Here is a 12,659-nt window from a genome sequence, read left to right as displayed (position 1 = left end):
CTTCTACCCAAGAAGGATTTAAAGCTATCTCTCACCTAAAAAATAACATACTCTAAGGGTCAACATCATCTAACTAAAATGCATACGAAATTCTTAGTACGAACATGATTCCCAAGGGTCTATAACAACCTTAAGGTATACCCCATAATTCAACTTAACTGGAAACATACTAAACACTATTCATTGAAACCACAACACTCAGGGTAGGAGATCCTGTCACACATTCCACGAACACATAGTGGTCATGACCAGGGACACATAGAGGCCACAATAGGTACTAAGGTATTCCTTGAAGCATCCACAAACTTTTCCAAATTAAGGTAAAAAGAATTAAGATTTATCTCGCTAATCATACAACTATCATCAATAATCTTTTAGGTCACCTACCTTACGCAAGAACACTCACTCTTGAATCCTTCTATGCTTAACAATTAATGTCTTACTAACTACCTTACACTCTTCTTAAGGTTCCACATTAAACCTCTTAGCTATACTTCATAACTTTTCCAACTACCCTATGTTCTCAAACAACTCTATACTAGATATTTCTCACGAACTACGATTACAAGTTTCTATGGGTACTACACTTATAAGATTCTCAATCTTGCACTTAGGTGGTAACTAAGCATATCCTCAAGGAACACAAATACATGACTTACTAAGTTTGACTTTCGTCTATGGGTAACAAGGATAATGCATACTCAAGTGTTTCCTCTCAAACATCTTAACATGATTGTCAAGGACGAAGTCTCTCTTTATTCGTAATAGAAGTAACAACAAGAAAGATTATCAAATAGTTTAACTAGACATGATTGGAAGATGAGCAACTAATAACAAGATGAACACTCGATTGATTAGGAGATAATAATTTTGAATAAAAAAATGATCACTTATTCGGAATCAACAACAATATTTCAATGAATTCTAGCAACAAAAACATGACCACAATGTACACTCATATGAAGACATTAACAATCACTTGATTGTGATAGAAACATCAGTAATCCAATTGTTTGATGTAGTCTCATAACACAAAGAATTAATTATACTTAGGCTTTCAAGTGAAATCAATTTATTTGACTTAAGCACGCAACACAAAAAAAAATAGGTTGCACTAGAATTAGAAGGTACGATCAAAAGAGTATTCCTTATGAAATATAACTTGATATGAGTCATCCAACTATAGAGTATTAGCATCACTAAAAACAAGAAATCACAAACAACCATACTACCTATGCAATTAAGGAAGAACACCATACTACAACTATATATACTTAGAATTATAAGGTTCCTATAACAAGTATATAACGTACATTTAAGAAGTAAGAATTAAACAATTAATAAGGATGTATTGAGGAATCACAAGCTTCAATAACTACATTCACGACTACACACAAAATAAGGGAGTTAAGTAGTCATGTGTTTACACATCAAGAAAGACACACTCATCCAAGATATATATATGGTCCAAAAGGTTCTTGCAACACTAATCCACACATCAAAGGAGAAATAAGCTAACTAACAACATACACACAGGATGATAGAGGTTCGTTAGCACATTATCAATCAATATCAAGACTACTTGCATCACCCAATGGCTTGCCATAATGTCCAACCGCACTTCGCAAATTATAGAGATGGCCAGTCTCATAACTCATGACTCAACAGTGAATTTATGGTATAGCAAACATTAAGGATGCAAGGCACATACAAGCATTATTATTAAGTCTTATTTAATCATGTAGGAGAAAATACAAATAAAAATTCAAGCATGCTCAACAAAAGTACTCATAAGTAACCACACAGAGTGCACACCAGAATATGATAAGCACATAACACACTGGCCGAAAGGTTTGACCTGCTCTGATACCACTAAATGTGACACCCTCTACCCCTCACATATATATTAATAAAGGAATAAAAATTCAAATATTAATTAAAAGTATTTTTAAAACATTTTTAAATACAAGCTTTTCAAATGGATAAAAGGCTCACATTCACTTTCTTCTACATCATATTCAAATTTGTCCAAATAAATAATAAAGTCATCTCGACTCAAAGAAAATCATATAAGTCTTATACAATTAATATAGAACCTATATCCTAATGTCACATCCTATCAGAGCGTGGTGTTCCCGTGTCCTCTAGCATGAGGTTCTTCATAGTCATCCACCTATTTATCTGCTCCCCCGAACACAAGTTCAAGATCATCATAGGATCCAAACACAACAATACACAGGGAGTGAATTATCACATTCCTAGCTAATAGAGAAACAAAACAATTAAATATACATATTATATAAATGAGATACCACTTGCTTAAACATAGCTCACGTAACTTCACCACTTCATCATTCAAAATTCACTTTTCAATTATCAATCACATTACACAAGAATCCCACACTTCGATCAAGATATAATAACACATCAATTAGCAAGCATATGCAATAGTTATGCTAAGACTCAATCCTATATGCAATGTGGTACCATGTCAGTGAAAAACCACCCTAGGGCGCTTAGGAGTACATAACAAGACACACCACACAATGGGTTTGTCAGGTCACTCTCACTAAGTAAGATCATAGGGAGACCAGTCAGGGTCACGATGTTTTGCGAGAATGCTCTAACCATATGAGATCAGCATAGGCTTAAAGGAGCACTCAAACCCGGTGACCCCCAAGGCCTACACTCCGAAGAGTCCGTCAGGGCCTCTCCCTCCTGATTCAGGTCCAACCCCTAAAATAATTTTTGCATGCAGACACTGCTCATGAATTATACAATACCCACGACCTTACACTCGTGTTTTAAACACGTTCAACACAATCGCACTATGATTTAACACTGGCTCCTAAATAGGAAACCTACATTTTCTCTTTAACACTGCGCATCAACGCTTTTCTCAAGATAACACTGGTCGGGTTATTGTACAATTCATAGCTTACAACACAAGTAATTTCACATCAAGTGTTAACTACACACTTATCCACAACTAGAACTCATTCACAATTTCACTTCTCATAGTGTGACAATCCACCATCACATGTTTACACGTATCTCACAAATTACCACATGTTCAACTTTACACTTATACTCAATCTCAATAACAATATTATAATCTCAAAGCAACATATTCTTCTACAATTCATCACATACTCACAATTTGAATCATCATTTCATATCCTCAATATAACAATTTATATAAAACACTATCACAACATTAGGACTAAAACCCATTAACTAATATTACACAATTATATCAAAATCATAGGTCGAAATATACAAATATCAAGAACACAATTTATCAAGCAATTTTCATTAGGACATCAATATTTTATTTATAATCATAAAGGAAAAATTGCAATTTAATAAACATCTCAAAATAAAACCCCAATTTAATCCTCTAAGGATCCCTACACATGTTCTCATTAATCCCCAACTGTGAATAACTCATCCCTTACCTCTGAGCGGACTCACGTGTCTTCAGCCAGGGATAGCAACATCTTTAGCGGTTCCCTGAAATTCTTTCAGTTATTCCTCCGACTGCTCCGATAGAATTTCCAAACGTCAGAGAGACGGAGAAGAGATTGAAACCTCCACTTATAATGTCTTCATGCGATTCCTTTTTCTCCCTCCACGAATATTATCTCGCAAATCCCAACAGTGGAAGCGTGCGGAATTGAATTTCGAACAACGTATCCAAATTTCACAATAATCCAACGGTTAACGAAACCGGGATCGTAGTTTTACCAAGACAGCTCTGGGTTTCTACGGGAAAGAAAAAGGCTACAATGGGAAGGGTGTTTCTCTCAGCTCAGACATGATATCAAAATTCCCAACGGTGAGAATGCTCGGAATTCTGTTGCGAACATGATACTCAAATTTTACGACGATCCAACGGTGAACGGGTTCGAAATCGTCGTTTTTCTGAGACTGGTTTGGTGGGCTGCGGGAAAAAGAAAGGGTTTTGAGAGGAGAAGGGGAAAAACGAAAATGAGGCCAAAAGGAGACAGCTGACTTAACATAACTATTTATCCCTAGGGTACTCAGCCTATTATTTGCTCTATATTTATTTTTTTTTTTTTTTTTACTGAAAAGCTTTTTAAATTTATTTACAAAAAATTGGGATGTTACAATATTTGTACAAGTTATACAACAAATTGTACAACCAAGAGAGACAGAAAAGTTTGAAATGTAATAAATGATAGTACAAAAAGAAATAGATACAAAAAATGCTGTTATATAAATGTTGTATGTGTATAACATCTCAAAATAAGTCTAAATAAACTGTAAATAATATTTTCCAATACTCCTTGGAGTAAAATGAAAGCTGCCTCAACTAACTAGTTTGTGTGAACTGTAAAGCCTTTTCTACACAAAAATATAAGCAATAAAATTATTCAACTTTCAATAATTATTAAAACGTCCGTTTGGTGCGTAATTAGGCTGCTGTCTCCATCTTTCTGGCTCTTGAAGGAACTTCTTATCTTCTATGTAAGTCTGTATCTCCGTAACCGTCCTCGTCAATTCTGGTATATTCCGTGATTTCAGTTTAACTAAAAAGTTTTCAGAGACGACGTTCAGCATCTTTAAGAATTGAGATTTATATCTTTTATAGAGAGCAAATCCAGCCATCTGACAAAAGTAGAATTTGTTAACCTTAGAAGATCTATATATAAAAAGCACCTCAACATTCTACATTACTTACTTGCAATAATGCATTAAGCGAAACAGCTGTGTATTGATTTGCTGGGAGTGTATTCAAGAACCTTGCAAGCCATGTGTGTGATCATCTATAAAATTATATTTGAAGAACATGTGTGTGATCATCTAACAGAATAAATAATTACCCTCTAGCCATGATTAATGTTATAAAATTTGAGTCAAAATATTCGAGGCAGTGTAGAATAAGGACAAGTAAGAATTAAAAAAGATCTTTTTATGTAACTATTTCCAACATTGCAAAATTATCCTTTCTGGCCGCAGTAACTAATCATTCTATATGAAAATGTAATTTTTGCGTCAGAAAAGTTGGATAGCTAATGTTAACATTGTAGCAGTTAAATCATAACCATGTTGCTTTTCTCATAAAGAAAAATTGGGCTCAGACCTGTTATTTAGGCAAAATATGATATTAAAAGGACCAATAAACGAATTATGTAGAAAAAGATTTATTTTCCCCTTCAAATTGACTTCAAAGATGATACAAATATACAAAATACATTGCTTGCTTAGCAACACAACCATACCACAATCTCTATAACACCAGGCTAGGAAGCTGCACAAGAACAAACGGCTCAGCAGTGTTTTCAAGTTCTATCAAGCTACCTTCTAGTAAACCAGGTGCTTTGGGACGATATATATGCAAGCCATATGAAGCTCAGCTAGCAAAATATCCATAGCATGTGGGACCTGCCTTGTTGTTTCTTCTTCTACACTAAATTTATGTCCACTACAGTTCTTCCTTTCATAAATCCATGTGATGATGTATATAATATATGCCTATATAATATATGCCTATATGCACTTGCTATATAATATATTATATTATATTCGTGAATTAAATTACGTGAATTTCAAATGGTAGTAGTTAAAGAATGTATGGAATATTCAAATGACATATAATGGCGTAAATTTATTAATTTAATTTGTGAATGTTTTCCAGTGTTATTTGTGTCTTGCATTTGGATGATTGAATGCATATTTATTTATATATTTATTTGACTATCAATATATATGAGATACCTTTATGTAGGATGAACATGAAATTTATATTAGATACATCCATTTGGGATGAGAAAGATCTATGATGGAAGAGGCAGTAAGACGTCATTACATGAAATATGAGTTCATAAATTCATTGAAGAATTTGAGATCTATATTGGTTTCTCGAACCAATGAATTAAGTTTTGTGATTCTAGGAATCACTAAGTTGTGTTTGATATGTTTATTTAGATGCATTGAGGTGTTATCGTTTATTTAAATATTTTTATCTATTCAAAATTTCATAAATTGTAATTGTTGTAATACGATTTTTATTGGTGTGTAAATATATACATATATATTCTTATTTTAAATTCATTGCGAATATTATGATTGATTTTTTGGATTATTGTGCTGATTGAGAACAACACGGTTTGCGATCTCTTGTTAGTTATTTTATTCAATGAGAATATCATCTCAAGTGCTGTTTGCACCAGAAAGAAATGGCTGAGTTTGAAGAGATTTAAAGATAGTTTTCTTAGTTATATTTATTTTAGCTTGATTAGTACTTTAGAATAAGATGCTAAATGCGGTCAATTTCATTATATTTTTAATATTTATTTAGTTTAAATGTCTATATTTTAAGGATAATATTTTTACTATGAATTATTTTCATATTTTTATAATTTTAAGATTTTATAATCTTGTAATACGCACGGATTATTATTTTTTAAATGAAGTGTGTTACAATAAGGGGGAGCGAATCAGTCAAAGAACCGAGAAGGTTCTTGGCAGTGTAAGCATTGGCAAACTTGTTGGAAAACATAATAGATAAAGGGTGCATCGAAATCGAAATTGTGTGTGGGTGAGATGAATTTAATGGTGTTTAAAAGTGATCTAGATTAGATCATATGAGAAACTTGTCCACACCATAATTAACCTTTTTTTTATGGGCTGACTTGTAACACCAACTTTTATATTATCTTTTAATTAATTTTATTGATATCGTTTATAAATGAAAATATTATTTAAAACATAAATTTTAGTTAATTAATTTTAGCGTAAGTTTTAGTTATTAATTCAACTGAAATATAGATTGTGTTGTGAGATAAAAATGTAAAAGCTCGTATAGATTTATGTGAGTAGAAAGTCAATTGTTTTATAGAAATTGATCAAACTAGTTATTATTAATAAAAATTAATTATTTGTGAAAAAATTAAGTGACTCTGACTCTCTGAATTAAAATATTGTTATTTTGTCTGTGTTAAATTTGTACTCTACAAGATAATTAGAGAAAAGAGAAATAGAAATAAAATGTTGAATTGTTTGCTTTAAAAAAATAGATGAGAACTAGACTAAAAATAAAATAAATAAGATATCTTCATACAACATGGTTGATAATATTTTTTTAGAAAAATTAATTATTCATTTTGAACTAATTTATTATTTTTATATCACTACTTATTATTGAAAATTCTCTTATATAATATTTAATGTTTTACTTTAAATGCGAAAAAAATGATATTAAGACAAACAAAATAATTTAATTAAAGAATATTTTTTTGAAGGAAATAATAATTTTTATCATTTGTAGAAAAATGCCTTTTTTTTTTATTGAACTACAACAATGGAAAAACTATACTAGTTTTACGACAATTCCAAAACAGCGTACTTATATATAAAAAAATATTAGTTGGACATCACTTTTTCTTTTTTGAAAAAGAAGGGATATCGTGTATATTAAAAGCCTTTTCTTAAAGAAAATTTGGTTTATATAAAAAAGTTTAATTACTCATTTAATTTTCAAACTTATAGTCCTAGTAAATTTTTTTAGTAATTTGTATTTTAATTTCCAAAATAATCCTGTTGTTAAGTTTTTTTTTTTACTTTGAATTAAAAAAAATTTAATGACAGGAAATCTTTTGAAAATTTAAATTTAAATTTCAGAGACTAAAAAAATTAACTTATTAAATTTCAAAGACTAAAAAATTCAGTTATTAACTATATGAATTAAAAGAGATAAGTTTGAAGATGGTAGAAATTAAATGGGTAATTGAACCTAAAAAAAATAGTTGGATATCACATATATTTTTTTTGAAAAAGAAGGGGTATCGGATAATAGTAAAAGCCTTAATTTTCTTTAACAAAATCGGATTTTATAGTTTAAAAAGTTTTTTCTACAACAAATACAAACGCTAATTCGAAGAATATTTTAAAATAATAAAATCCTAATATAATTTTAACATTTAATACAATATAGATATTTCCATATATTCATAAATAGAAATTCCTTCATGCTTTAACATATCCTAATCATGGTTTGGTGTGTTCATCACCTTATAAGTAGAAATACTTGCTTTGCTTGTGACTTCATCATTAGTGCATGCTCAAAGTTTTCATTGTTGCTAGCCACTAAAACAAGATCACAATATGGGTTGGTCGTTTCCATTGAGCCCTCTAGTGACAACAATAACAATAGTGCTCCTCTTGTGTGTCACACTCCAAACTAAGGTAGTGAAAGCTTTTCCACTATACACTCAAAATCGGTGGATAGTTGATGGGAATGCGACAAGGGTGAAGCTAGCATGTGTGAATTGGGTGTCCCATTTGGAATACATGGTGGCCGAGGGCTTAGGTGAGAGACCTTTGGATGGGATAGCCAAGGAAATCAAATCCATGGGCTTCAACTGTGTTAGACTCACATGGCCTATTTACTTGATCACCAATGACTCTCTTGCTACTCTTACTGTCAGACAATCTTTCAACAATCTTGGCTTGCCTCAAGCCATCTCTGCTGTCCAAGTCAACAACCCCTCTCTCATTGATCTTCCCCTCATCAAAGCTTACCAGGTATATATGCCACTCTCACACTCTCTAACAAGCTTTATTAAATACGATGTCTATTATTGGTTCAAATTTTTTGAAACTCATGTAATCTTATGAGTCTTACTCCTTATTTAATGAGTCAACATCTTATCATTTTGTGTTTCCAATAAATTTTAAATACAGTGTAATAAATAGAGAGTGTGTTGTAACACTACTCCTCTTTAATCTTTGCATCATTTACTTAGTCTTACCGAATTTATTGTTGTTCGTATTTGATTAACTTAAAACATGAAATTGTTAAATGTAAGGATATTCGTTCTTTAAAATGTGAGATGTTAATAAATTTATTTATAAAAGATAAAAAATTTAAAATTAGTTTATGAATATGTAAAAAATGTGATAAATTAATCATACAGACAATTTAATGACATATTTACTCTTAAATTTTATAAATTAATATCAAATTGATCTTTAAAAAATATAATTTATTTTCAAATTTATCCATGAACATAACAACTATTCATTATTTTCTCTTGTTTATATTATTATCAATTTATATTGGTATTAAGTAAAATAGGACAGAATATAAATAAAAAGTTAAAGAGTAATTTAATTAAATACACTCCCTCTATTATAGAATGATTGATGTTTTAATGTTGAAAAAAATTCACATTTTTCTATATGTAAAAAAATTCACTTTGTTTTCAAGTTTTAATGATATAATAAATTTTTTATTTCAAACTTATCACGTACAGATAATTTACGTCAATATAATAATTTTTTTAGTACAGTGCCTATCAATTCTTCAACCACCCAATATTACAAGTCGTGTATTTACTGAGAGTACGTGTGTATAAGTAATTAGAATTAGCAATTGCCACTATCCTAAGTCCCATATGCCCAGCAACCACATGCAGGGTTGTATATATATATATATATATAATATTTCATGGACACTCATTATATTATAAGATATTTAGAGAGAGTGAAAAAATACAACTATTATAAGATTTATAATGAAAAAACAGATAGAGAAAAATAAGAATTATGTATGATTGGGTTTTATATATTACATTTTTTGTGTACGTCCTGGATCAGGACGTGGTGAAAGGGCTGGGAGACAAGGGTTTAATGGTGATTTTGGACAACCACGTATCAAAGCCGCAGTGGTGCTGCAGTAACGACGACGGAAATGGCTTCTTCGGGGACCAGTATTTCGATCCTGACCTCTGGATTAAGGGCCTTACCAAAATGGCCACCCTTTTCAAAGGAGTCACTAATGTCGTAGCCATGAGCTTGAGAAATGAGCTCCGAGGTCCCAGACAAAATGCCAATGATTGGTTCAAGTGAGTATATATTATCCAAATAATAACGTTGTTAATCATTATGAATTATAGTATTATATATTATGTAGGTACATGCCAAAAGGAGCAGAGGCCGTGCATGGAGCAAATCCAGATGTTCTAGTCATTATGTCTGGCCTAAATTATGACCTAGACCTATCATTCCTCAGAAAGCAGCAAGTGAAACTGAGCTTCAGTAGAAAACTAGTATTCGAGTTGCACTGGTATAGCTTCAGTGACGGTGACTCATGGACAACAGAGAATCCAAACCAAGTGTGCGGGAAAGTGACAGGGAGAGTGATGAGAAGTGCAGGGTACTTGTTGGAGCAAGGATACCCATTGGTTTTGAGTGAGTTTGGGTGGGACTTGAGAGGCACAAACCAGAACGACAACAGCTACTTCAACTGCTTATTGCCCCTTGCAGCCCAGCTTGACTTTGATTGGGCCTATTGGACACTCGCTGGGAGTTATTACCTTAGAGAAGGAACTGTTGGATTAATCGAGGTTTATGGTATTCTCACTCAGAACACCACCCTCCCTACAACAACCTTCTTGTTGCAAAGGATCTCAGCTATTCAACTTCCTTATCGAGGTATGCACATGAAAAATACATATTATAGGTATCATTTTCATTAATGTAACTGTATTAATTCCTCTTGCAGGGCCAGGGTTATCGGAAGTTGAAGCACACAAAGTGATTTTTCACCCATTGACAGGTCTTTGCATCTCGGGGAAGTTAGAGCCATTGAAGTTGGGACCCTGTTCTAATTCTGAGGGATGGGAATACACAGCCCAGAAGGTGCTATCAGTAAAGGGTAGAAATAGCACCTGTTTACAAGCAGAGGGAGAAGGGAAGGAAGCAAAACTTGGAAATGAATGCTCAGTATGGGAAATAGTCTCTGATTCCAAGTTGCACCTCTCAAGTAAAATCAACAACGCTTCTGATGTGTGTCTGGATGTGGACTCCAACAACAACATTGTTACCAATGCATGCAAATGCCTGAGTGGTGATAAGACGTGTGACCCTGCAAGCCAATGGTTCAAACTTGTTGACAGCACCAGAAAGTCAACCTGAACATATATGGATTGGACTACATGTTGAGGCTGATCAGGGAAAGAAAATTTTCTGGAAACCTTTGAGGAACATAATAATTAAGTAGCCCTTGTTGAAATATATAAGAATCGAAAAACACAGGAAAGAATTGTATTGGTACTATGCTGAGTACTTATATGTATGGTATGCTTCACTTTAATTAAAGTGATCTTTTTATATCTATTTTTTTTTATAGTTATTCAGTTAAATAATGTTCGTCATCGTAGGAGATAGCAACAATCATCTCTTTTCAGAAAAATCATCTTTTTTTCTTTTAATAATGTCTTTATTATTTGATCCAATAACACTAAATAAAAACAAATTTAATAAATATTGATTACTATCAAACAGAATATTAGAACGGAAAAATTCTTTAAGTAATGAACTATTGATTTTGAATTATTTTTGACAATGAATCAACCATTCAAAAAATATATATTCTGTATATTCATGATAAATCAGTGTTTATATATAAAGTTAGAAAGATATGTTTGGAAAGCAACAAATTCCTTTTAGATCTCTTCAATCTATTACGAATTAAAGCTGGATGTGAAACGGAAAATTACAGAAAACTACATCTAATATTAACGACTTTTTGGTACTAACCCCACCTCTACATAAACTGCCCAAAGGATAGGACTAATAATAACTGCAACAAAACAAACCACTAATTTCACTAACAATAATCTTCAATGACTTAGTCAACAACAAAGGAAAAAACAGATAGACAAAGTAAACCTACATGATTCAATACTGCCCTCAACAATGTCATTATTATATTGTAGATTTGTCTCTAATCATATATTGATAATAATCCCCCGATCTGCACCAATGCCTTTTCTGGAACGAGTAAAGTTTGTGTTTTTGTTGTGGGAACTTCAGAATCAATCTTTCAAAAAAAGAAGAAAAAGCACTTTTACTTGGCTTATGACAAGAGAAAAGCATAACCTATAAGAAAATAATAATCCCCCGTAATATAAATAGAAGTTTTTGAAACCCTTGCCTGGCGTCGAACCCACATTTAGGGGATTCTGTAATAATATGAAGGGGCGTTTCTGAGAAGAAGAAAAAAACTTAATATATTAAATACTACTGCATACTTATAAATTCAAAATTCCAACAAAATTAAATAATAGCTTTTTTGTGTGAAATTAAATAATATATATATATATATATATATATATATATTTGCTGGTGTTGGTGGGGGTGTTAATGGTATTATTCTTCTTATTTAATCCGTACAAAAAATATCACTTATTCAACCATGGAATAGGATCTCTTAGTTTCTTATATTTTTCTTTTGCTAAAATATATTTTTAGTGTCTTTTCTTTTACCTAATTTTTTTTGGTTCTATATCTTTAGAAAGATTTATTTTAATCTTTTATGACTAAAATTTAGGGGAATATTACCTTTTAAAATATTTGTCATTTTTTATAAAAAAAAATAGAGCACAATTTGAACTCTTTTTTATTTTATTAATTTAAGCTGAGAAACTTATTTTATTAAATTCATTACATAATTTTCACCTAAAAAAAAAGATTCGTTACATAAAAATTATGGAATTCAATTAATTTGTAAACCAAGAAAGGACATAACGAAAAAAAATATGAAAAGTGAGTCACTCAAAGTCGAACAACAAAAAAATATTAAATTTTTCAGTTATTTGTTTTTTATGTGATTTTTACATTGTTTAGCA

General features: G+C 31.4%; 1 protein-coding gene across 1 annotated transcript; it reads left to right on the top strand.

Moving 5' to 3' along the window:
• Positions 1 to 8,130: 8,130 nt before the first annotated feature.
• LOC114396166 (glycosyl hydrolase 5 family protein-like) lies at positions 8,131 to 11,134 on the top strand. Its single transcript, XM_028358066.1, has 4 exons — positions 8,131 to 8,550; positions 9,625 to 9,872; positions 9,941 to 10,461; positions 10,532 to 11,134. Exons 1-4 carry the CDS (start codon positions 8,131 to 8,133, stop codon positions 10,942 to 10,944), a joined length of 1,602 nt encoding a protein of 533 aa, XP_028213867.1. The 3' UTR covers positions 10,945 to 11,134.
• Positions 11,135 to 12,659: the final 1,525 nt, after the last annotated feature.

The sequence above is a fragment of the Glycine soja genome, chromosome 18, assembly GCF_004193775.1.
Source record: "Glycine soja cultivar W05 chromosome 18, ASM419377v2, whole genome shotgun sequence".
NCBI classification, from domain to species: domain Eukaryota; kingdom Viridiplantae; phylum Streptophyta; class Magnoliopsida; order Fabales; family Fabaceae; genus Glycine; species Glycine soja.
This window is presented reverse-complemented; position numbering and strand designations above follow the sequence as displayed.